At 36.8% G+C, this 27,344-nt stretch overlaps 3 protein-coding genes across 4 annotated transcripts; 1 reads left to right on the top strand and 2 right to left on the bottom strand.

The window, feature by feature from the left end:
- Positions 1-11,538: 11,538 nt before the first annotated feature.
- Positions 11,539-16,861, bottom strand: LOC116172618 (cilia- and flagella-associated protein 20-like). Its single transcript, XM_031489856.1, has 4 exons — positions 16,766-16,861; positions 12,443-12,641; positions 12,248-12,397; positions 11,539-12,206 (listed from the first exon to the last, which is right to left on the bottom strand). Exons 1-4 carry the CDS (start codon positions 16,847-16,849, stop codon positions 11,539-11,541), a joined length of 1,101 nt encoding a protein of 366 aa, XP_031345716.1. The 5' UTR covers positions 16,850-16,861.
- A 50-nt stretch (positions 16,862-16,911) lies between these two features.
- On the bottom strand, positions 16,912-17,392 carry LOC116171655. Its single transcript, XM_031488619.1, has 2 exons — positions 17,218-17,392; positions 16,912-17,163 (listed from the first exon to the last, which is right to left on the bottom strand). Exons 1-2 carry the CDS (start codon positions 17,343-17,345, stop codon positions 16,935-16,937), a joined length of 357 nt encoding a protein of 118 aa, XP_031344479.1. The 5' UTR covers positions 17,346-17,392; the 3' UTR covers positions 16,912-16,934.
- Positions 17,393-22,596: 5,204 nt separating this feature from the next.
- LOC116172043 (solute carrier family 25 member 44) lies at positions 22,597-24,379 on the top strand. 2 transcript variants are annotated; one of them, XM_031489138.1, is made up of 6 exons: positions 22,597-22,796; positions 22,864-23,093; positions 23,141-23,233; positions 23,285-23,463; positions 23,510-23,690; positions 23,740-24,379. In XM_031489138.1, the coding sequence occupies exons 1-6, from the start codon at positions 22,783-22,785 to the stop codon at positions 24,057-24,059; spliced, it is 1,017 nt and encodes a 338-aa protein (XP_031344998.1). In that variant the 5' UTR covers positions 22,597-22,782; the 3' UTR covers positions 24,060-24,379. The 2 variants fall into 2 exon arrangements, with proteins under 2 accessions (XP_031344998.1, XP_031344999.1); XM_031489139.1 differs by having other exon boundaries at positions 22,597-23,093.
- The last annotated feature ends 2,965 nt before the right edge of the window (positions 24,380-27,344 follow it).

Below are 27,344 nucleotides of genomic sequence, written 5' to 3'. Positions count from 1 at the left end.
GTTGTAATTACTAATTAGAGGAAGAGCTAAAGTGGGAATTGGCCTAATCTACTCCAAACCACTGAATAAGCATGAGATCGTTTCAGTATCGTGAAATATGCAAAGTGGTATATGTTAGTCATCTTTGGAACGAAGTAACAAATAAAGACGGCCGCATTTCATTTCAATCGCTAATTTTAGATTGAACACAAACTCGATCATATCATTTGAATTCGAGGTCAATGTGATTTTGTAGCCGAATTAATTGATGCTTAATTTTACTTAAATAATCACATTTTATTTTTATTTCTACCTGAAACCGTCAAGAAAATCTAAATTTCAGGGCTATTTTGACATTAGAAAGTTGATCTTTACCTGACTAGTACTGAAATATTTTTGCCTGACTCCCATTACAGTCCTAGTACATGCAAAATATCAATTAGATCGTTCATTGAATAAGTTATTCAATCAACGATAATTATAATGCAGACTATGTGGATATTTTTAAATAATATACCTACACAAAGGATAATGGTTTTTTAATTACTAACAATTAATGGAATATGTGTGGAAGTAATTATTCCTTTAGTTTGGCGCCCCTCATTAAAAGGTTTGTACGCCTTTTCGTACCTCCTTCTTGACTTTGGGGGGAGCGAATATTGCACTACGGCGGCCGCAGCTTCGGCTACATTATAACAACGTCTCGCATAGGTACTCTTCATCACTGATACCTGCTTTAGTACATAGTTATAAAGACTGTATAGTTGAAAAGTACAAAGCATAAACTGCAAACTGCATTAAAAATGTCACTGATTGTTTTAATTATTTTGAAATCTGTATGGAAACCATTAAATAAAGTCCCTCCGCGTCATGTAAACGACCACTTTCATGAGGTATTATGTAAATAACTATGATTTGTGATTGTAAAGTTGAATTACGTGTTAATACTTTTGGAAATAATTGCATTTGGTTTTGTAAAAGTTTATTTCTTTTAAATTCCATGTAAAGAAAAAGTAATTATTTAAAAAATTAGATAATCGACTGTTCCAGGACTTTTTTTACCTTGTACGTGTTTCCGCCATACAATTTTCATGGCCTGATATATGTAAGCAACAGAAAAGATTTCACAATAAAATTGGGGAAAGACAAATACTACTTATTAATCATTCGTCCTAGTCACGGCACCAAAATTCTGTTATAACCCAGGTCCAGCCGAAATACGACTGCTCAAATCAAAACCCAAAATCGAAACTCCCGCCAAAACCAATTGAAACCCATGGCACATGGTCGTCTAGTGATAGGACCTGCGTTGTGTTGTGAAACGACTTACTCGCGGATGCGCGTGTATGTCGCTTTAAGGAAGATATAAGACGCACGAAATGGGAAGGGTGAAATTTAATTAAAACAAAAACAATCCAAATTCAAATCAGGATCGCGCTCCCTCAATCACAGGAGAATAGCTCTAGGGACTTTTTTACAGGGAAGGAAAAAGGAGCTATCAAACCCTTTTAGGATACGTACTCACTTGCTTTCTCACTTCTTTTCCGATTTGCATTTTACAATTTTACATTATAATAGTTTTTCAACCCCTAAGACAACATCGGAGAATTTTATTTCCCTCTTAATCTTACACAGATATTTACAATATTGTGCCCCAAGAGCGTGTGACGTCACAAGGTCATGGCCTTGGAATTTCACAAGGTGATTTTCCCGAGGCTGTAGCCTTGGGCTTTGTCTTTCATCACAATTGGATGGTTTAGGTAGGCATAAAAGACATACATACATACAAACATTCGTTTTTTATTTATATAGATATCCCATGAACCACGGTAGAACACGGAATTCGAACAGCGCAGCCTAAGGAATCTATAAATAGCAAGACCAAACGTAGTTTCATTTATTTACGTCGCTCCAGAGTAATCATAGTACGGCCGATAGACCGGAACGGATCGGCTAGTAGTATGTAATTTAAAGAATGCCGTAATTAAATAAGTATGATGCTAAAAGGATGCGCAAAATAAACTTATATGGTATTGTGTGTTTAACAAAATAATACCCCACAACGCAAAATAAAATAAAGAAGAAAAGTCACGTAAAGAATGTATTGTATTATGTAGAAGTACGTACCCACTTACTTGTTTGCTTTTGTTCTTGTGTTTAGAATATAATCCCCGAATACCTGAAAGCTGTTACTGTTTCATTGTCTTGGTACTGAAGATATTTTTCCTTTCCCCATATTATAGCAGCGAATTATAAGTTATAATTTAATGTTGTCATGTCAATTCCTTTATGTTAAAAAATAGAATAGATGTTTCCACATTCTAAGTCAAATGCGTCAAAGAACGTATTCAACAAATTAAGAATGATCTTACTTACTTACGTATTCACAAGGAAAATCACCCCTGATTGTACGAAAAAACTAAACTCGCTTGATTGACTATGATTATAAATGATACAATGTGTAACGGCCGAGTTAATTATCTGTTGCACTCTTGGGAACTGAAACGCTCGTTAAGGAATTACCCTCCACCCTTCCTGTTGTGGTAATTTCAGCTACACTAATTTAATTAAGACAATTAAGTCTCAAGGGAATACATAAATCTTTTAATTGAAGGCACCATCAAGCTGCAAAATATTCTATTCGTTGAAACCAGAAGGGTGACAAGGTATAAACGAAGAATCAATTAATTTTGAAAGGACCGTCTTTAATCCTAATTTAAATTACCGAATTTGCAACATTTGTAAATTAATTCTCGAGGTTTTTCTGAGTTTTCGATTAACTTTAGGATTCAAGGCCTCGCTTTTGATCTATTCGGTATTTGTCGAAATGGGGGATGCGCTCCCATTGAAGCAGCAATTTGCATAAGCCGCTATGTCCAGAATACAGCGAACGATCGTTTCCAGAACATAACTCGAGACCAAATGGCTGCAGTAAAGGCAGGTAGGAACGCAGAAAAAATTCCTTCCTTGGTGCAAGCCTCGACACCATAACGAACCAAATAGCGGAAAAAGTAGAACAATAGCTCTTAAGATAAGGAACTAGTAGCGTCCCAACGAATGCCCGGATGGACGGACTGACGAACAGACGAACGGACAGACGGACCGACAAAGTGGGCACAATAGCGCATTTTTTTTATTTTTGTGGAAATGCGCTAAAAAGACACCCTTAAATGAATTAGTTGCATCAGATTTTCTTACCCAATGTTTATTTAAAAGTAACCTTATCAGTTGTTAACCTTCACGGTGGCGAGCAGACGGTGGGGTGCATTCCCTTTGGCCAGCATGAATTTGCAGTTGAAGATCAATCCGGCAGTGGTAGCGACGGAATATTTAGTCTGACATACAGCGTAACTTTAAATTGACTACATTACATTACAATGCTTACTGCTCATTTTCCTAAAACTACACGTAAAAAGGAAGAAACAAACGCTTAAACGTCAAATGTTAATTCCCAGGAGATTTGACATAGGATTCAGCGGTGCATTACATGGTTATAAACGATTTGACTGATAAGCGAAATAGGCCAACACTTTAGAGGAGGATTAAGAGTAAAAGAGCCCTTATTTTTGTTGGACAGAACAATGTTAAAGTGTGCCTGTGTAGATTAAATAAATTGTATCTGAGCCACAATTGCATCCTCCTCAAAATCTGTAATTGATATATGGTGGTGAGTTCTGAAGGGCCAATCGTCAATATGTTAGCATTTAACTTAAATATCCTCATTACTTTATGTATTAAAATGTGTACCTAGACCATATAGAAAAGAGGTGGATCGATAAATCCTTTCATTCAGCTCGTGACTCGTGCTCGCGGTCCTATAAACATAATTTCAATGCATCGGTTCTGGCAATGCGCTCAACTTTTTCAAATTTATTCAGTATTCGACAGAATGTAGTTACAAAAGACTGCACTTGCATTGTGGGAGTAGGTACAAAAAACGTACATTAACAGAAATGTATGAGGCAGGTGCTAGAGATAAAGGAAACTATATTTGCTAATTAACAAATAATTATGTGTTTTTTTTCTTTTATTATATTTTTGGCTGCCTCGTCGTCTACCACCGGAAGTAGCGATGACAATAAATAAAGAATGAAACAGAAAACACAAAAATGGAAATAATTTGGCATGTGGAAATGTATTCTATGTATTTGGTCCTGACTGTCCTTTCAGTCCTTAGAATATGTCGATTAGATACCATTTGTACGATGAAATGAAAATTATAAAATGTTGGTTTGTGTTTCTACTAACAATAAGACTGGACCAAATAACGTAGATAAAATGCATCCAAGCTGGTTTATTGTTGCACTGAATTTTATTGTAAAAAACTAATTCGAATCGAGTTAATTGTTGTACCATTTGTAATGGTTTTAACTTTACATGGGCGCTTTCTGCACATGCATATGCATATAGGGCTACGAAAGAAACCATGCACTCGCAAATGAAAAGATATATTAAACTGCTACTGGTGGAAGGCCAGCGAAAATGGCATATGCGTCGCAGAAACAAGGTCGCGTTTCACCGAAAATAAACCGCACGAATAGTAATTCATAATAACTAGTTGAACAAATATTGACAATTTAGTTTCACCATATTGAAACTTTCCATTTGTTAATGGTCACCAAGTAAAATGCAGCGTATTGCACAACTTGGAGGATCTTGTTTTTTACCTTAACTTTCGTTTTGTCATGAATGAAGGATTGTATTGATTGTTGCAAAAATTGAACCATTTGCAGGGTTTTCCAAAATTATACTTTCCAACAGAAGTACTTGAACGTAACGGGACAGACTTAATTATCTGCCCAGCAAGTATATTTTCTGAGCTTAATTAAGAATTAGGTTTTTGTTCCTTTTAGGTCCGGTTTTTCAATCATGGTTTAAACCGTAGATTAACTTAAACTGAGTTTAAAAGTACAACCGTAATTTAATGCACTGCACCATTACAGTAACGTAAACGTCATTTAAAATGGAGGTTAACTAAAAGGTGAAGAACGACCTTTTAAAGCTCCTAAACCATCAAACGTAACCTCACATACGTACAGAATCACTCCAAAACGACAATATTCTTGTTCATTTTCGACTGTTGATCACATAGTTTTTATTCCTCAAGATCAATTACATGGATTTTCATAAGCCAGTTAACGATAATGAGGTTTTTTGGAGCTAATGCAGGGTTTTTGGATGATAAAGAAGAACTTCTTGAAGTTGAGCCTGAAAAAATTCCTTAATTGTCAAGGATTATTATTTACCATTATTATTAATAATTATCAACAATCAAAGTAAGTCTACTCGCAGCGTGTCTCTCTAAAATTAACTAAAATGGCATTTGCTAGATGTCACTATCGAAGAATAACAAATAAATAAATAAATAAATAAGCAACATTGGTTGCGTAATCACACAGGAGACATTTAAAATTCTTCGAAGGATTCCATCAACAAATGACTTCTAATAAATAAGTCGTATTTATTATTAACGATACTCGAGATCGTTTATAATTTTGTATTGCTGTCTGTCTGTCTGTCCGTCCGTCTGTCTGTCCGTGTGCACGATAACTTTGTGTAGAAACGTCCGATCGCTTTGCAAATTGATACACATGTTCTTCGGGATATATGAAAGATCGCTATTGTTTTTTGGCTACGTGGACTAACCGGCCAAAAAGTTACCGCCCAAAAACTGCACAAACCTCCAAAAAGGGTTTCTCTTATAACTCTTGTTACGAAGAATATATGAATGTCCGGTTTTCCGTGTTAGTAAATATTTCTTAAACTTCAGGCAACTATGGCGATGCAAAAAAATATTGCGCATGCGCATTACAACTGTTATATTTGCGCAATCCCAATTTTATTATTTGTTACGATATTTAATGGAAATTTTGGATGTAGGCACCTCGAATAAAAGTAAAACTCCGAATCAAAAAATTCGTTTTGCGCATTGCCCTCTGTCCTCCACCGATAATCGTACAACCACAGGAAAATATGGACAACTGGACTAGGTTTGAACAAAATCGGCGAACGGCGAAATGGCGAAAAAGAAAAAAATATAGCGAGTAAGATATCTAATGTATGTGGCATGAGTGGGTGTCCTTGTTTTTCTATGTGAGTGGCCCTTCAGAGTCTGTGTACTGCAACGGTAGCTTGCTTGGCAATTTTGAATGTTTTGAATTTCAGATAAGTATGGAATAGTTTACTTTTAGAAGGCTGCTTGCAGTGGGCGGTTCAGTTGATTTCAACATCGATCGGAGCGAGGCCAAGACTGCACTCCGAATCCTAGTGCACATTAACAATAGACAAGGTATTTATAAACCAGTAAACATTATCGCGTTGTAGTTTATCATCTTTGTTGGTCGCCCCGTCGTAGACTATTGCATTGTAGTTTGAATTTGTGCTATTGTAAAGGCGATTTAATCACCTACTAGGGTTGCATTCAAATAAGTGCTTGTGAGCACTGTTTGCTTTCATTTTAACGATTCGAGCCGGAAACATTACTATACACATTTACAGCAGATTGTTTTGATTTTCGATCTAATTATATACTAATTTATGAAACAAGAATTAAGTTTCTTTCTGTACTCGGCGGTCTTAGAGTAAATATTTTGATTTTTTACTAACGTAATAAAGACAAATTTTCCTTTCTATGCAGCGAATTTTTGTAAATGAATGAGTTAACCCTACTTTTACAGGAACGTACGTCGTACCGCCTCAACCCCCATTTCTTTTGACGTGTATTATTTACAGCAAAAGAGCAACTTTCTAAGAGAAAAAGAACGTAATAGGTTTTAATAAAGACTTGATTTTTATTCATTTATCCTTTCCATTTCCTCGAGGCCAGAAGAGGATCATCGACTGAAGCTAGCCGGCGCCCAACAGCCATCATTTTATGTAAGAAGAACCGCCCCTAAATAAAATAGTTTGAGAAAGAAACGGTAGGAAGGGTTGAAAAGTAACCAGCCGGTTACAGCTAGTCGATGTAACTCATGATTTCATAAATTTTAAAATAATTAATTCAAAATTATGTAACCAGCAGTTATGACAAACAAAAGAACAGATAGATCTAAATTTACTTACCTACACGCACCAGGTTCGAAGTTCGAAATGAATTTTACTACCACAACATGAGACATTCAATGTTAGCACATTATTTAACGTCACACAAAAATCAAACTTATTTTCAGGTACCTACTGTAGTTTGTAGCACTTCCTAACTTCCGAGAATGTACATACGCCTCATTTACATCTGGGAATTCCAAAAGTTGTCAACTCCGGGCGTTGATTAATGTTAAGATTCCGAATAATACAAGGCGTAAAAGCATCATAGTGAATATTTCCCGCAAGAATCTTTCTCTTGCAAATGGGAAAATGTTTTAATTATAAATACGTTGTATAGACATATCTGCAATCTGAAAGTTTTAACATCGTCCATTTTTCTTAGCTTTTTTCCAACATTTCATTTCAATTTCACTTTACAGACAAAAGTTGAAGCCATAAACATAAATGTATGCACAAGATATTTGATCGCACACTCCTTACTGTAAGAAATGGATCTTTTTTGGATCTCCATTAAGAAATCTTTTACCAAAATTTCAGTTAGCAGAAGTCGGAGATATGAAACAATGAGGGTTAGAGGAACCAGCGAACGGAGGCCTTTTGTTGGATATACTATGGCACCATGGCCATTGCCCAAATTTGAGATTTGAGATTAGAAATAAAGGAATTGGATAGACGGCAATGTTTGGGATATAAATTTAGTTCCAATCTGTTCAGACAGACCGAACTCATCGAGATTTTGTTTGATTCGGATTCCTGGTGCTTCAAAACGTGTACGTCTGTCAAAAAAGTGGGGGGTCATCTTTTACCCCAATGCAATACCTCCAATGTCCAAATGTAGAGGTAGTGCTTACCCAAATCATAATGCTATTACATTTCAGTAAAAAAATTCGATTGATGTAAGTCTGAATAACAAAAAATGTAATCTAAAAAGACAGTCGTTCGTCGGAATGGCATATGCAGGCATCGATTCTAATCGAAAATAATCCTCTAAAATGGCATAAATAATAGCAAACCATACATTTTTATCAATAGCTGCCAAAAACAAATTTGCTTTGTTGAACGTATGACAAAATATCGATCAATTATTCAAATCGCAATCTCTTTCATTTAGAATTTCCATTTATTTCGACAATGAATGGAGTTTCTCTGCTCCGCGTGAAAACAAAAGCAACTCATTACGTTTATTAACGCGTTCAAACCCTCACGATTTTAGATGTGGAAATCTCAACCTCTACGGAAGTGGTGCTATTTTAGAAGTGAGCATTGTCTGAAATAAAATAAGGTTTTCGATTTGTTTTCACAAAAACGGGCAAATTAAAAGTTGTCTTTTAACGATGATTTCCTTGTTGTGATTGCTGGAATTGTAGGGTTTCCGGTACAAGAAGCGGGTATTCTTGTGGTCGTAATAAGCTATTCCTTCTTTTTTTTTCGAGTAGTGAAAGAAAACCACAACAAATGTGGTTAAAATTCAAAACCTTTACGAACAGTAGCCCAGGTTTAAAACAAGGGTTTTGTGAACTCTAAGTAGAGCCATCCCGGAAAAACAGTTACACCGAAGTCCGTGGTCAAGGTAGAGACCTAAAATGACCTTTCAGTATAAATTTAAACAATGAAATGAACCTGAAACATCATCCTCCAACACTTTCGAGATATTCACAATAAAGTTTTTAGATCGTCAGTACATGTGTCTCGTCTAGGCGATTTTTCCGCCCTTTGAGAGTACCTCTTCCGACATTTCGTTTTCAAGATATTGGCCCCGACTTCATCAAATATGTCTCCCTCAGACGATTCATTTTGCAGTTGAGAGTACTTCCCTCCGACAAACCGTTTACGAGATATTCGCTCTTAATGTTTTGTCATCACCAAGGCAGTGATTTTATGCAAATGCATGTTTTAAATTAATAATATGCCATGTGTGTGCTTTTGGATCTGGGCTGATCAACTTGAATAGAGTTCAAATAACCCAATCAATTTTTGCATATTTTGCATATTTCAGTGCCCTTGTGTATAAAATATTATCAAGAGCATATTCAAGCTTTTTTGATCCCTGTATAGTTATTTCTAAAAAATTTTTGTCTCTGGCCTATTATAAAATCGCAAAGCAAGAAACTTTTGTGCTTTCCTGTTCATAAGTCGACGCCACGGGTTTTGTCTATCTTACTGAATCATAAATTTCGACGATTGCATAAAAAGCTTGCAGATTTTACGTCTGCATTTGTAGTGGCTGCCGTAATTAGTAGCATTTTCCTTCTCGTTGTTATCAAAGGGTAGTGTAAGTTGAAATTAATTAGTTTTTAGTTATATTTTGTGCATTTTTTTTTTAAATTATACTTTGAAGTTGTTGCAACCTGTTGTTTTAAATACCAAAATTTGTGGAAAAATTGTGCATTTTAAAAGAACATGATGCATATTTGGTGCATAATTATCACTATTTTTGTGCATATATATACGCATATTTCTGCATGTTGAAGTGCATATTATTCCTTGCCTTGGTCATCACCAATGGATATATTTCTTCCAGACGTCCCAATCGCCCTTTGTGAGTGCCCGTTTCCGACAATCTGTTCTTGAGGAATTATATCCGATCACGATAAGGGGTCGAGGAGGAGGACTATGGTTGGTAGAAATTAATTCCTTTCATTAGAGAACCATGACGGAAGTCTTCCCCCCCTTCCCCCCTCCCATCCCAACTCCTCTTTTGATAAGGAGTCAGAAAGAAGGGGGGTAGTTGATAAAAACAGTTCTTTTTGTTGAGGCCTTTAAGTAGAATACCATGAAAGATAAAATTATCCCCCCCCCCCTCCACGGCCACCAACTGAACTCGAAAAGGAGTCGCGCGGAAAAATTATACTTTGTACTCCTCCCAAGGTAGTTGAAACATGACAGAAGTAATGGGGGTCCGGACGGACGGACGTACAAAATGCAAACAGCACATTGTTTTAATTCTTAAAAATGCACTTAAAATAGCAGACTTGGACATTCATGACGCAAATAAGATCACTCTACTTAAGTTGAACAGCTAAATTAACATCGAAAAAGGAGAAGGACATCTCATCCGATAGCCCAATAGGTAATAAAAAAAATTAGAAAAAACAGCTCTTTAATAGAAAGGTCGTGTATACTTCCTAATACTTATAAGCTCCCGTTACAGTCGCTTAAAAAATGTGTACTGGGGGTGAGTCATTTCGCGCTGTGGGAAACCTTGTATTCACAAAGTGCAAGTGACCCAATTTTATCGCTTAGCCGCCAGACTCTAAATCGACATTCAAATTTAAATCACGCGTTTAAAAGATTAGGTTTAATCGGCTGGTATTAATTGCGTTAAATGTTGTGTTAAAGTGTATCTCATTTAAATCCGGTCGTTGCGAGTAGACATTTGTTATCGCTGCGTAAGCTAATTAGATTGAAGAAGCAGGTCTCGCTGGTGTTTAATTTCGAAGACGCAAATTCAAGTAAATGAGAAGCGGAAACTGAGAGAGAGAAGAATGTTTTAAATACCAGAGGAGGACGTGAATCGTAGATTGTTTGGTGGTGGTCGTTAATCGTTGCTTTTTGCTACCCGCTTATTGTTTTGGAAAATAGCAGTTGTTGCCATATGTGAACGTATTATTGCAAGACAGTCCGTCTTGCCAGTTGTAAAGTTTTGTAGACAAAAGTTGGAGAGTGTTTAAGGAGATTTAAGTCGTCGTGATAAAATTGAACCTTTAAATCTGGCTGAAAGAGGTGAAGTTTACAAGGAGTTAGTCGGAGTATTTATCGAGTAGTTATCGCCTTCCTCGGTACCCGTTAAAGGGAGTTTTTCCACCATTGAAGAGGTAATTTTACATCGGTAATTCAAACAAAGTCAATGTCGTCGAAATAGAGATTTAAGCGCAATCAAAGAAATAAAGTTGTGAATCATCCTCGTTTCGTGTTTATTGTTTGTGCATCAGTTAAAGCATTTTGATTATTAATGATTTAAGGTCATTAAGATTGCCTGGTATGTGTACTTTAGCCCTGAGTGCCTCTGTGAAAGATCTATTCCTATTGTGTGTTTAATCGAGCCCAAACTTCGACTTAGGATATCAATGATATCATACTACATTTTTCTGTTGGTTCCCAGGGATATGTCAGGGTTCATGGATATAATTCTTTGGAATTGTGGAGTTGATCAAAGCTTCCGAGTTTTCTCAAATTAATAAAATTAAAGACTGATCGAGATTTTTAGATGTGGCGGATAATGCACCTGTCCTGAAAAAATTATAATCATTTCGGATAAATGATTTTGTTAGCACCTGTGCTTAATTGAGCTAGCTGGACAGATGTTTGTGTTTGTGGGTGGTTTAGTGGCAGTTTGCCATTGCACATAGCGCTACATTTTAAGGCTTTGATAAAGCCACTAAGCCTTGGGGATACATTTTTGTAATGGGACCAAATTGCATAGGCTAGAAAGCGCGAAATAACAAATCTACATTTTTTATTTTATTCAACCATTGTTAATTAAAATTATTTCTTTCACTAAAAAGTATATTACAATTACTCTTCGGGCGATTCAGCGGTAGCTGACGCTTCCGATTCGGTAACAGCATCTTCACTCGGAGCTGCTTCTCCCGGAGCTTCTTGGGTAGAAGGTGGCTCTTCTGGAGCTTCTGGAGCAGCAGCTTGTTCTACCGGAGCTTCTTCTCCGGAAGCTTCTTGGACAGGCGTTTCTTCGACCGGAACATCTTGAGGTTCGCTTTCTGTAGCAGCAGGGGCTTCTGCTTCTCCGACTACTGGCGGAATTTCTTCTGGAGGCGCAGTCTCCTCAACGGCCTGTTCAGGGGGAACTTCCTCGACGACTTCCGGCGAAGGCTCCTCGACGGGTGCTGGTTCCTCTTCAATTGGAGTGGGTATCTCCTCCGAAATCTGAGATATCACCGGTTCGTCTAGCTTGGGAGATTCGGCGGGAGTAGCCGGCGGTGCAACTGACGGTATCTCCTCTTCGACGACTGGCACTTTAGCTTCAGCTTCTTTACTAGGTCTCTTCTCTATCTCCTTAGAGCCTTTCTTCTGATCCTGACGACTCCGAGTCCCCGGAACTGGTAAAAACAGCTTGAATTCTTGAGGCATCTCGTCGTCACCATACAATCTATCCGAAAAGTAAATTCTTCGTATCCGCACATTTGCGTGAATTTGCACGCGAACGGTTTCCAAGTAAGTCGTTCCTAAACCTTAGTCAGAAGAGAAAGTCATACGCCACACTTACCATAAGCACGCTTAGTAAAGTCCGCCAAATTAAACTGTATCTGATTCCAGCCGGGACTTAGACCGATCGGCATCGTAGTGCAGAAGGGACGAACTTTTGTAGTCGATTGGAAGTTGGAAACACGAAACCTTCGCCGCATTTCCTTGTCATCTAAATCAGTAATTACACTTTGTTAATAATGAACGGTAAACTTACCTGCAACCTGAATTTCGAAAGTAAAATACTTCTTCATATTCTTCACAATCATAACCAGAAAGGGCAGTTTGATTGCGAGTGATGCTCTCGCCTTTATGGGGCACGTAATGTATGTTGTTGCTACGTTAGTTCCAGAGAGTTCCAGTACTAATGATTTCACTTCATCGTCGACTACTCGCCTTATGTGACCATTCTTTACCTAAACGCGAACAGTAATTTAAGTTTCAAGAGTAACGGCCGTGAGGTAGCTTGAATATTAGTACGGAGACATGTCTCCTGAGATTCAGTCTCTTCAGCAAAATTGGGAGAATATTTATTCTAGCGCGGAACTTTCTGTCGTTGCAAATATATTTCTTATAAGGGTTGTCCATTTCCTGTTATAATATTATTATTAAATAGAATAACGTTGTTTAACCCGAAGTATCATCTGCGAAAATAATTTTCAGTTGCTTCCTTCGAATGGAAAGTTTAATGGAAGGTATATACTATAGTAGGTATAAATGGTGTGTATTAAAAGTTATGTTACGTTTCTTTACCATTGGAGAATGTATTGTTTCTCTTCAGAACTTATGTCGAGATTTCAACGTGTACCTATGCTCAGTAAGTGACAACACAAGTGATCTTCCAAACCCCAAATTGTTTAACGTTCGCACATAGCAAACTTCCTTATATCTTTTTCAATATACAGTGATATTTATTGAGAAGTACACATATCCAAAACAACTTAAATCTGGTGGATTACTTACGAATAAACACAAATTTGGTTTTATTTGAATTTGTTGCCTCAGTGTCTATTTTTCCTTTTATAATTGTTATATATATATACATATAATCGTATGAATATTTACACTTCTAATTCTTAATTTCTTACCAGGACAAATTTAATTTTATAAGGCTTTAAGCTGTTGTATCCAGTCTAGTGCTTCTGGAGAAATGCGATGAAGTGCTTCAAAACCGGGATTAAACTTAGAAGTTGTACATTCCTCAACTATATGTTTATTTGTAATTGCATATGATTTTCTTATTTAAATGTTATTAATTTTGTAAATTTTTTATTTAGATTTGTGTATTTAATTGTAAAACGTGAAAATGCTTGTTAAAATGTAGACACATCTGGTCGTTTGCGATAAGGAGGTTTTTCGGAAGAAATTTAATAAACGCGCGTGTTCTGATCGTTGTTATAAGATGCATATGGTCCTTCGAAGCTGTCGTTTTCAAGTCTAATTGGTGGTGTTTTTGAAAATGTTGTGAAAGAAGGAAACTATCTTATGGTGGAAATGGTGTTTCATTAAATACTGGAATCAACATAAAAAAGTTACGTGGTTAAATTTCGAAAACATCCTAAATTCATGTTGGTTGCATTAGCAACCAAATTCTATTAGATCAAAATGTTGGACAAAACATGATGTTTTGTTCAAAAATGTCTAATAAATTCAAAAAATTATTATAATAATTTAAAAATTTTCAATTTTTTTGAATCTCAATTTTTTTAAATTTTTTTAAATCCCTTTCGATTTGATTTGAATCACCTGATTCTTTTCTAATATGGTCTGTTACATATATTTTTTTTTAACTGAATATGCTATCTTTTTAGATTAACAATTATCAAACCCGATAACTTTTTACATTGCCCCTTATACTTATTCTAAAAACGGCCGATTGTTTATTCAACAACCATAAATAAAGAAACTTTTGTATAAAACAGTTTTCTGTATCTATCTTTTATTTCTGGATATTTTGAAATTGGCAATTTCTGATTTTCCCTCGTATCTCTTAAATGAGCGAAAATGTTCAAATTTTGATTTTGCCTAAATGCAGCATTAACTTTTTTTTACTTCACGTCATCGATTTAATATAAATAATTCTCTCAAACAAACTGCAACGCACTATTGTTGGCGTGCAGAATAAGAATGAACACTGTACGGTTCCGAAACGGTTAATCGATTCTAGATCGTATTGCTTACGTCAAATAATACTAATTGAACTGAATTTCGCTTGCATCCAGTTTTTGTTTACAGCAATGTTTTTTACGCCTACTTGATGCCATGCAAGCGAAATTCACTTCAATAAACATTCTTTAACGTAAGCGACACGAGCTAGAATCGCTTACCCGTTGCGGTACCTTACTTTGTTCATTCTTATTCTGCACGTGAACAATAACGCGTTGCAGTTTGTTTGAGTGAATTATTTATATTAAATCGACGACGTGAAGTAAAAAAAAGTTAACGCTGCATTTAGGGGGTTAATTACATATCGGAATAGTAATAACGGATGGACTATAGTCTTAATTTATATTGTTAGAATCAAAATGTGATTTTTACACAACGATGAACAGTGAGGGTTGAAATATTAACATGGTATCCGAGTGGTATCTAACTGTAAAAACAAATCTAGTTTGTCGCCTGTAGTGTTGGTTGCCTACAGCCATTTATTCTATGTATTAACATTTTTTTAGTATACATAGCCCATGTGTATACAAGGAAAATTCCCTGTATGTATATAATATCTTTACCTAAAGGGAGGTCTTCATGCAAACGAGTTTAAGTGGTATCAAATAAAGGCCCGCACATTTTTAAATGATGCCAATTTTTTAAAGCGAAAGATAAAGAGTGCCTAGGTTTTCTACGAAAGCGTAAAAGATACACTGTATGTACAGGGTGGCCAACTAAGAATGCGAGGTACTGTATCTGATCATCTATCTATCGTAGAGGCTTGCGGTAAAAAAATTTATTACTAAAACGGCCACGAGCAAAACCTGGAAAATATGTTTAAGTTTCTGAAATGAGCGCTAGGGGGCGTAACTGCAATCTGGAATCTAAAATAGTGATGTTTCTGTGAATTCCGCTATATTAACCTAACAAAAAAATGTCCGGTCCTTGAAGTCGACGATAATCTGAACAATTTTTGTTTGATAATTTTTCCTGTATCTCTAAAAATGGAGGTGTGGGGGGTATTCAAAGGTTTCCGTAAAGCACACCCTGTATCTTCGAAACGGCTGAGCCGATTTAAACAAACTCGGGTTGGTTCAAAAGAGCTATTCTTCAGTTACAAATATTATAATTTATACTATTTGAAGTTTTGTTAGTTTCACATATCACCGCTTGATGGCTTTTTTCGACATTCCGACAGAAATGGTTAATTCTCTCAAAAAAATTAAATGCATAAAAGTTTGTGAGTCTAAGAGATCTGCCTGTCAACGATGTTTTTGGAAATTTGCCGGTTTCCGTGGGCTGGGCTGCACCTAGAAAGCCATCGAACACCCCAAAAGTCCTTTAAATAGTTTTGTCGAAATAACTCGGAAAGGGACCATACATTGCAGAAACTCTGAAAACCTATATCCCTGATATGGCCAAAAAATTGAAGACATGAGTTTAATGAAAAGAGCATCCAAAGTTCTAAGTTAGCTGGGCGTGCGAGCCGTGCGCAGCCGCCTAAAGTAAGCGTATGTCCCATATACAGAAACTTTTGTGGTCGCACTCCTTCCAAACGGCTCAACCAACTTTTATTACATTTTTTTGTATATTTGCTATAGATATGAAAATAAGTCGTAAAAGTAGAGCCATCGACGTGCTTTCCCTCATTGGACAAACCAAATCTATTTCGCTTTGCAAAATTTCTAATTTAGATACTTCAATAATCAACAAAATTCCTGATCAGGATTCCGCACACGTCACACATGGAACCCAAAGGTAGTTTTGTGTCAAACTTCAAATTACTTAATGAGTATTACTATCAGAACAATGAAAAATAAAGGTTTGAATCTAATGCACCCTCCCGTTCTAAACTTTCATCATACCCATTCATCCTCTTGGCCCTTAACCGATAGCTTATTGTGCCTTCTGTATAAGCACTGTAATAGAGTAGGTACTATATCTCAGCTCCGATAAATGGGTTTCAATTTCTAGTCTTGAGCAAATGTGCATATTTTAGGAGAGCATATGCGAAGAGATGAGGGAAAATATAAACGGTGCAAATAACGCCCGTACTTTTATCCCCTTAAATAATAAATTTAATAGGCCCAACTAAACATTTTCCGCAGTGATGTAATTAAGAATAAGTTCTTTACCTCTCCCAAATAGATGTCAAGAAATTATTTACAGGGAGACGGATAAGCGCGGAGGTTTCCCTCCGTGCTTTTGTTTCTGTTATCGCTTCCAATTTACTTGAACTAGAGTTTTCATTTTATTTTTCTAAGCATTGTATAACACGAAAAGGTATATTTTCCTTACTAGCGGATTAAATGAAAGCTGGCCGGCATTTTTCACACAATTTGATAACAGCGCTGGCCCAAGTACAATGAAATAAAAAAGATTAGGTACATACCGATTTATCCCAAAGAGACAGTGGATTCGAACCAACACTATAAAATACGGAAATGAAACCACTTTGAAAGGCATTGGCAAACATTTTTGATAGATGTCTAAATAGTGAAGTTTAGACATTTTGTTTCGAAAGATTTGTCACCTGGGATAAACGGCGACGGTAATGAAATTTAATACTTTGTCACTAAAATTTTCTCCAAACGCATTATCTCCTTTGGAGTTAACTTAATAATTTCGGACGCGGCAGGTGGTACCAGCACTGGATTGCAAAATTCCCTATGGACTCGTACGCCGTCCAACGCTCTCGATTGTAAACTTTCGTGTACTTTAATTTCCTTAATAAATTGTCGACGCTGTTTCACTCCTTCTTTGTAATATCTTTGTCTGCAAACGACAAAGCTGCAAAATATCAGGGTAGGCGAGGGATGGTAATTAAGGGCACATTGTACTTACTATTCAATTTTCAAACGCGTATAGCTGGGAAAGATGCTCACATCGGAGCGTGTTAATTCGTTTCTTGCTACTAAAGATTTGTAGTATTCCGAAACAGCAGGAGCCATACTTTTATCGTCGATGCCCATTTTCACTAAGGATTTCTATTAGCGCGGGTGGAAAATAACGTTATCCCCATAAGTATTTCGGTTGCTAAGAAACACGATTTAGTTTTAGTCGATACATCAATAGCGTTTGCTACTCGATTTATTAGACATTAAAGACCTGAAAATACTACCTCTTATGAAACTCAAGTATGTAATATAACTGCGTTTATAAATTGCTTCCTTAGCGGCAACCAATTACGAAGTTTTCCCAAATTGTATTCACATGTTGAATGGTGATCTTTTGATAATATCTAATAAATGTTGAATATAACATTTAAAAATCCCAAATGTCATCAATAATGGAGTGAATTGTTCCCTAAAAGCTCTCTATTTTTCATTCAATTTTTCAATTTTTTTAATCCTCCCCTGGCCAAACTTACCTTTTGCACCGCACATCACACAGTATTGATGTAATTTTTAGTTTGAGCCGTTAATTAATCAGTAAAATTGGGGAGGGATTAATCCGGGGATAGTTTTGGAAGAAGATTCGGTCTTCGACTACGAGAGAGTTCATTATGAGGACCGCTACGACAAAATTTTGATTTTTGCGCCGACGAAACGCCACTTAAAAAAAATTAAAGCGCAAGAGGTTTCTATTTGTTGATCATAGCAACGTATTATTTGAACTTACGCCTAGGGAAATTATTTGTGACAGTACAAAAGCAAAGAGTTTTAAGCTCAACTTGCCCGTTTAGTCGGAGATAACCGAAGATAGTTTTATCGACCAAGGACAATGGCTCACAAATGGGCTAACAATGGATTTTTCTTAACGGGTAGACGCTCATCTTACTTAGAACTTGTGATAAACAGAATGCGCCTACATCCCCCTACCAGAAATTCAATTCTAAAAGAGTCGCAGTTGTAGTAGTAGAGAAAAAGTTGAGAAACAAATTGCAGTAGTAGTGAAAACATCGTCTGACGAAGATAATAAATAACGAACGTTTAATACCCGCATTTTTTCACAGAACTTTCCACTTTCCACTGTAAAGAAAACCTTTAAATCATTGAAGGGGGCTGTTTTTTTCCACATCCAATTAGCGAATTTCCGAAAGCACCATCTTGCCAAGAAGAATAAAGACGAGTCCGTATTGTACGAAAAAGCCATTACCTCCAAAGGATATTCTAGAGGAGGTAATCTCATTTTTCATTATATAAAATAAAGGATGGAGAAAATTTACGTAAGAAATGTTCGAGTGAGATAAATAATTTTTCAAAGTATGTAATTTGATATCCTTAAGAGGATCAGTCAATCGGCTAATTAAACTGTTATACATTATGTAATTATTTCTTTAACAGGTAAAGTTTGTTTTGCTTTAGTTTCAATGAAAATATCCATATGAATAGGTTCACCTTTTAATAGTTCTAACGTACGTATTTTTGTGTGAAAGTTTTACGATAAAGGTAAGAAAACGCGGCAATGAGTAAATACAATTCATAAATGGCCTTGTACCGGGGGTTGTTATTCAATTTTAAATTAATTATCTTTCACTCTCCGTATGGTAAGTAAAATAAATTTGTACATACAAAAGACCACATTGTATTTTTAACGTTATCTTTATCATGAGATTATATTAAGTTGAAAGGCGTTACTTTGTAAAGTGGGTGGGGAGACGGCAGTGAAGGCGGTTTTCAGCGCCGGTAGGGTAGAAATTACACTCACTCGTAGTCGTCTAGAATTGTTTAAGAAGAAGGATTTTCGAAGTAGAAATTACTGAATAACGCCATGGTATCAAGGTACTGAGGTGAATCGAATTTATTTTTAGAGGCCCTTTATTATATAGTAATATGAATTCCGCATTTAAATAGAAACCAGATTTTCTCAGAAAACACCATCGGCGTTTACGGTTTCTATGCCCATAAATTACAATAATGGTTATAGGTTGTGACTACAGAATTCGCTTATACGACTAAAGCAATTGGAATAGAGATTCTTTTAATTTGTAAAGGAAGCGGGCCGCCGGTTAATGGAACTCGTAGTTACATTAACTTTGTTACTCTACAAGTGGAATAGAATGGAGAGTCAATATAGTCTAACGAAGCACCCGCTTTCCGCTCTTCATACCCGAAGTTATGACCACACCGTATATTTGTGGAATCGACAGGTTTGCTGAACACCCGGTATCTAGAAGAGTGTAAAGTTGGGCACTTCGTTACTAAGAAATTGTAGTTTCTGATTTAAATTTACTTGTTTGCTTTCCGATATCGGGGAAAGGGAGTAATTAATTACAAACAGTTTCATTTAGTTCGATTTATCAAAGGTATACGCGTACGAAATGAGAATCCCAGTTCTCCCTACCCAATAAATAGAAAATGCACTTGTGATAATCCACCCTAGGCAACACATCTTTACATCTGAAACAAAAATATGATATGCTCTGTATATAACCAATGGACCGTTTTGCGCAGATGCCGAATACTAGGGATTTTCGTAACGTAGCTAGGGGAGAATGAAGAAGATAGCGACGGCGTCGACGGAAGGCATCACGCGTTCCCGGTTTTTTTTTATTCTTGATTATTTTGGTGGTGGTGTTTTGGAGGTGTATTTACAGATAGTAACCATTTTATCCTTTCTTGTACTAGCTATTTAATCATTGAATTTCTTGCCACAATTTGATATTATTTACATTTTGCTGATTTTGCATAAACTACGATATCTAAATCATGGCGTACTCCATGCCTTTGTTTTGGGTACCGTTAGATGAATCGTGTTTGTTATACTGTACAGATGATTATGCCATTATTTTGTTTAATTAAGTATTTATTTCTGTATTCACGAGGAGTTGATTTCCAATGCGATGTTGCTCTGTCCGATTGATCCGTAACTATTCCGTGAGGGAAGTACCTAATACAGTTTGATTGTTCGTTGTTTCTGATACTTTCTTAATCGTGGCGCGCTGCAGTTCTTGTGCGTTAGCTATACGAAGGGGGGGCTTTCTTATTTGATGTTTCGATGTTTGTGTGTGTGCGAGTGATTCAACTTGTCTCCGTGGAATAGGTACCTAATACAGTTCGATGGATCACTGTATCTGTTTCCTACTCGTGCGTATTGCAGTTCTTAGCATCTTAGCAATGCGAGTAGGGGTCCTCTCACTAACATTTCCACACACACATAAAGGTTCCGTCTTTTATTTAATTCCCTTCCCGATTATGTCTCGAGTCCCAACACATAAAAGAACCGATTACATAACGTAGAAGTTCATTTGCTCCACCCATATCGAGCCGACTGCCATCCAAATTCAAAAGTGCCGCGAAACGTCCATCGTTTCAACTTGAAAGGTAGGTGGCTCTGCTTGTAGATTTCTTTTGCCAGAGTTGCGAACGGTAAGTATAGGATAAGTCAACGTTTTTAGTGTCGGCTTGATAGACCTCTAGAAACATTACACTATGAAACTTGGATTTTTTTGCTTTTCATCGGACCCGAACTCGAGAGCCGACCACCTCCTGGAGTACTTGCAAACAACTGATTTAAATGTTTTTGTGGCGAGCGTGTGCCGGCTTGTTCCGTAGTGAGCCCTAGCGCCCATCGCATTGGCGAAACGTACCGGCCAATGACAGCACACGACGCGAGTCGGAATCCTTTATAAGCGGCGTTCCTGCGAGCAGAGAACAGTGGCATCCGCGCTTCGAGATCTTCAACAGCTCCAGCCGCCTACAGCCGAACGCGACCTCGGCTCCAGCTGACCATTACTCCCCGATCGATCCGCCAGCTCAGACCCGCTGAAACCACGCTTCGCCTAAGATCCGAGCCGCTTGTATATATTGTATATATTATTTGACAGTAAAACCATTTGGTTTACGTGCCAAAGTTTTAATTCAGGGAGCAGCCCCTACCTTCGTCCCTTTCGGACCACAGGCAAATTCTTTTCCAACTAATGGCATCCCACTGCAGGTTTCGGAATCTCCGATCCACTGACTGGGACTGCTATGTGGCAAAACTGTCAGAGCGTTGGGATGGACCACCATTGCTCTGTTGGTAAGCAGGGCAGGTGGAAGAGGTGGGTGCATTAGTAAGCGACACCATAACAGCTGTAAACTGCGTACCTTTCGAGGAAAGAAGAGAACACCTTGGTGGAACTCAGATCTTAAAAAAGGCTCGTAAGGAACTTCGCAGGATCATGCGAACTAAGCTTCGTGCGGACGGAGAAGATCTTAAGACCGTTTGGTGGTGCAGTAGCCATGGTCTTTCCGTTAACCTGGAAAATAACGAGGTTGTTTCATTTACGAATAGAAGGAGAGCGGCCTTGATAGGCTCACTCTTCGAGAACGTCGACTGACCAAGTCGGTGAAATATGTGGAAGTCATTATAGACTCCCGCCTGACCTGGAAACGGCACATTGAGCGAATAAGCAAAAAGGTCACTGCATGTCTATGGGCATGTAGATGGGCTTTTGGTTGTATATGGGGCTTGAACCCTCGACTGGTATATTGGTTTTACGCTGTAGTGATAAGGCCAATAATACTGTATGGTGCACTTGTATGATGGCCTGCCATGCGCAGGAAAACCTACAGTAAGCAGCTAGGGAAGGTCCAGAGGCTCCCCTGCCTGGGAGTCACAGGAGCCCTGAACACTTCTGTGACTAGAGCCTTTACACTCAACTGTGGAGGCAGAGGCTCGAAAGGCTAAACGGGCCTTTGGTGTGCCTAAGTGCTACCTGGTCGGGCTCCCCTGTGAATAGAATAGAATAGATGCCTAAAAATATAGGATTTTTACTGCTCGAGCCGATGCAACTACCTGAAGGTGTCACTTTCAAAGGGCTCCACCGAAGTCAAAGGCGCACTGGCATGAGTTCTCTAAGTCGCCCTTCAAACGATATAAAAAATTTGCCCTGAAAGAACTTACGATTATAGCATTGAGGTCAGGCCACATAAAGATGATTTATACAAGATCACGCATAAAATAGTAGCAATTGGTTCCTAAAATGCAGGAATACATAATATTTTAATTTGGTTTGAAAACGAACACCTGAAAAGTGAAAAGAAAGCGTGAGTTTCATTTTATGAATGTATCCAGACTGTAGTATAACTATTACGTTGTCTATTGTCAATAAAGAATTATTTATAGAGACACATTACCTAAAACACCCCCTGGATTTTACCCAAAGTACTAACCGTCGGTGGAATATACAGATCATAATTTCCTTGTCACTCGGTATATGAAATTATGTTCGCGTGCTAAAGTGAATGCGACCGATAATAATCAAATTTATTGAACGCACACTCAACTCATGACGTAACACAACCTTGAAATGACGTAACCAAACATGTCAATTTTTACATTTTTAAAAACGAAATTATGAGTATTAAAAATCACAAAAATAATGAAACTTGGAACGTCAAAGAATTAGGAAACTGATAATGTCTTCTGCAAACCAACTCGAACATTAATTCAAGACAAGACGTACATTAAAACACCAAAAAAATGATTTTTAAAACGTGACTATAAAACATGAGTGATGCAATTTCAGATACTAATCTTATTCAATTTTCCATGTATATAAAGACACTATATACATTACAAAAATACTACACCTGAAAGTGAAGAGAAGATGATGGCGATGGTCGAAACACCACCGCCCGATTTCATCAAGACGATAGAATGGGATATGATGGACAAAACCAAATTTTTTCCGTTATCAATGCTTAGTTCGTTTAGTATACGATGTGCTTTATATCCACTTACCTTGATCAAAACTCGGTTACAGATTCAAAAGCAGAATGTCTTATATCGAGGTATATTCTTTAATTAGTTAGGAATGAAGTCATGAAGATTATTTTAGGAATGATTGATGCGTACATCAAAATTTTTCGAAAGGAGGGTTTCTCGGGGCTTTATAAAGGCTTTTGGGTGTCATCCGTACAGATAGTTAGTGGTAAGTGGTTTATCGAGACTAAGTGCACGGAACTGATTTATACACTTGCAGGGGTCTTCTATATCTCGACGTACGAAGGAGTTCGGTATTCGTTGGCTCAAAAAAACATAGATTCAAGATTTAGGTCTCTAATGGCCGGTGGTGTGGCTTCTGCTGTTAGTCAGACGATTATTGTACCATTTGATGTAGTCAGCCAGCACTTAATGATGTTGGGTGCTTTGGATTCCAAGGTAATAAATATGTGGTAGGTACATGTGGTACAGGCGTTTGTTTTAGGAGGCATTTTATATAAAGGAAGACATTATGAGGAAAGGCAAATTTGCCGTAACATCAGAAATAGTTAGACAAATTTTTCGTTGCGACGGTATTGCCGGATTTTACAGAGGTTACACTGCAAGTTTATGTGCATATGTGCCCAATTCGGCACTATGGTGGGCATTTTACCATTTTTATCAAGGTTTGATATTTGCAATTTTTATTCCATGTCTGAATGATACCATTTGTAGATCAATTGCACGTTATTCTTCCTTCTTGGATCTCACATCTTCTAATACAGACCGTGTCTGGGACGTTAGGAGGTTTCTCCACAACTATAATAACAAACCCTCTAGATGTAGTTAGGGCGCGGTTACAAGTTCAAAGACTCGAATCAATTAGTGGCGCATTTAAGGATTTATGGCACGAAGAAGGTTTGAAAATGTTTTCGAAGGGATTAAGTGCTCGTTTAGTTCAATCTGCAACTTTTAGCTTTAGTATTATATTAGGATATGAAACCATTAAACGAATTTCAGTTAATGAAGAATATAAACAATTTATACGTTGGTGATTCTAGGCATTTTTGTTTTACGAACTTTACATATATCTTGGTAATTTATTACTTGGTCTATTATTTATGTGTTTAGTTAAGTTTTTTGTGCCATCCAGTTGATGGACTTCAGATTTTGTTTGAAAAACATAAGATTGTGATAATTCAAGTTTATACTGTTAAAAATTGCTAATTTTATACAGGACAATATAACTGGATAGTAAAAAGAACAATTATTTTAAAACAGAAACATTATTTAAACACTCAAAGTGTTGTAAAAGTGACAGCTTCACAAAATGTTAAAATGAAATTGTTAATAAAATAATGAACAATGTTTTTTACTCGGTTTTTTTAGTTGCCACGTTTTGTAAGAAGTGCTTATTTTGAACAAAATTAAGTGCTCTGATATCTGAACCACCAGTCCATCACTGAAAAATTTTAACCTCAAGGTCCTCAAAAAATCCTGATTGTTTATTTCGTGGCGTTAAAAATTTTGGAATTTGATGCTACTCGGTTTTGTTAACTTTACTAGTTTTGTGAAATCTTTTTCTCAATTTTCTTTGCTTTTGCTTGCCTAGTTAGATCATTAAACTATGTTTTAAGATATCCCGCTAGGTCACTCATAGAGTCTAAATCGAAGAGTTTTTATTAACGTAATCTCGGCCACGAGATATGTAATTCGCCCCTCGTTCGGAGTTTTCGAACCTACAGTTGACTGTTGAGATCAGGTCCGGTATTGAGTGTCGTAACTTATTAGGTTTCAGTTTTTCCCACCCCCGTGACCGTCTCTTCAAGGCGAAACAACAAGTCAGTACGCATACACACATCAAACAATTCGATAATTTCTACAAGTTTAAAAGTAAGATCAAAAATAAAGGTACATTGTAAGTTGGAGTCAAGACCATGTCATCGAAACATAAACAAAAATTTAGCTAACATCACACCAAAAATAAACACGATTCCAAACAATAGTTTAACGGTATCAAACACATGATTCTGCACTGAGGTTAAGTCAAGTCAACTTCAAAATCCAAGATATAAAATGCTGCATACAAAACACAAATACATTATAAAGAAATAACACAAAAAAAAACAACAAACATTTACGGAACAACGCTTTCGTGACCGTTATTAAAAACAAGATGCCAAACGTAACCAACGTTGGGGATAGCGGAGAGAGCTTGTCTCCACTGATCTAAATAACAAATAGATGATCAATACTCTCTTTCAATAATAAGCAAATTACGACTTCGCGGAACGTATTTGATTAGGCACCATGAACATAAACGAGTACTAAAGTGATTGTTGTGTTATTTAATTCAATGCCTATACCATTGTATACCGTAGTCGTGATCATTTTTGATCCCAACTAGCACTCATGTCTACAGCTCAAAAATTTCCGGAAATTCAAAACCGAGTTCAAAACCCACTCCTTGTATTATGATTATCTTGAATAGCACAACACCCCTCCCTTCCCTCAGTACGTCCCAGGATGTAGCTACATAATCTTGATATCGCTGATTGGTTGAAGCCTTCTGAGAACTATTACGCAAACGAGCCGCATGATGCTTTATGGATTTTCCCATTTAATTCCGTCATTTCGTAAATCATCACTAAACCCAACTGTCGCACAATTGACTCTTATCAATTGGTGTGTTACAGTCGCAGAGTTGTATCATTGAATAATTCAATGGTTGTGTATAGTATAGTAAATAGAAAGACAGTGTTGTTACGAATAATTGCCCCCAATTGAATCTTGCGCAGGTTACGCACTCATTGAATCTTATATACCTGTCGAAACGAAAACAATTGGTGGTGTAAAATAACAAAAGGTTCCAGATCACAGAGATTACATGTGGGGTGCCACAGAGATCTGTCCCAGGCCCACTTTGTTTCTGCATATTTGACAAAAGAAAATTTGCCACATGGACGACTGACGGATATATCAGCTACCATGTCTACCGGTCTACAAAGATAATTAATCACAACATTTAAAATGAATCTGGCGCCTGGCGGATATATCGGGACCACAGAAATTGTTATTTTTAGTTCAGTGATCGCGATTTGCTAATTTGCCATACAGACGAATGTCGCATATATTGGTCGCAGACCGATATATGTGACCTTGGCCATAGGCAAAAATGGGCACGCAGCCTACCGCCGCGCCGATTTTAAATTTTCAGTCATCACGCCACATGTTATACAGTACCGAACAAAATGTGCAGAGGTTGTTTAATAAAAAAATATGTAAAAAAAATTGTTTAAAATAAAAAATGTCTTTACTTAATAAACAATTATTATATTATGTAATGTCTATATTGTTTTTTTTCTGACCGATATACAGGGTGGCTATTAAAGATGGAACAGAAGCTCTCACTCTCAAACCGTTTGATATAGACATGAAAATTAAAACGCTTCCACTTAAAATTATTTCGTATAGGTTAAAACTTAGATCATACACATTAACATGAACCAAGGGTTAAAAAGAATGTTTTTTATACAGGGTGTTTGAGGGCGACCGCCATCTTGAATTTTTTTTAATGACAACTTAGTTCATGTGAAACGTCATTAGAAAGCTTCTTTTTTTTCTCTTTCTTACTACCTTAATTATGAATGGTGGAATCAATCGGACGTTTCTAAACAACATTACCGTGCACACGAACAGAGAGCAATACAAATTTATAAATAATCTCGAGGATCGTTAATAAATGGTAAAGAATGAAGGGAAATTAAAACCGAGTTGCCATCTGCAACTGAAAGGAACGAGACGAAGTAACACAGTATTCAAAGCCGAAAGTAATCACTGAAGATAAAAAACGTAAATTCATTTTCCGCAATTAACAATTAATAGTACAAGTTTCACATTTTGCATTTCAAAGTTCTTGCATCCACTCCTCTAGGTTTGAACTCCATAGTTTACATGGAGATTTTGAGTACAATAAATTAATAAAAATAAAGTTCTCATGAAATGTTGAGTTTAACTTACCAAATTTGATTTGGAATTCCTAACCTCTACCAAAGAATACATTATTAGTTACTCTTTGCCTTTATACATTTTTGCAATGGAATCAAAGTATGTTATATCAGGTCCACCTTGGAATTGAATGGACCTAAAAAAGTGCATGAAATGCGAGTTGTGGACCAGATAAAAATGAATGGGTATGTGAATCAATGATTGGATAAATCAGGTTGTCAACATAGATAGGAGATTGGATAAACTGAAATCAAAAAGACTAATTTACAATATTTTATTTTCTAATTTTCTCAATAATGACAAAGTGGGTAACAATAGTAACCAAAGAGAAG

This window comes from Photinus pyralis, unplaced genomic scaffold (assembly GCF_008802855.1).
Source record: "Photinus pyralis isolate 1611_PpyrPB1 unplaced genomic scaffold, Ppyr1.3 Ppyr1.4_LG5, whole genome shotgun sequence".
Taxonomy (NCBI): domain Eukaryota; kingdom Metazoa; phylum Arthropoda; class Insecta; order Coleoptera; family Lampyridae; genus Photinus; species Photinus pyralis.
This window is presented reverse-complemented; position numbering and strand designations above follow the sequence as displayed.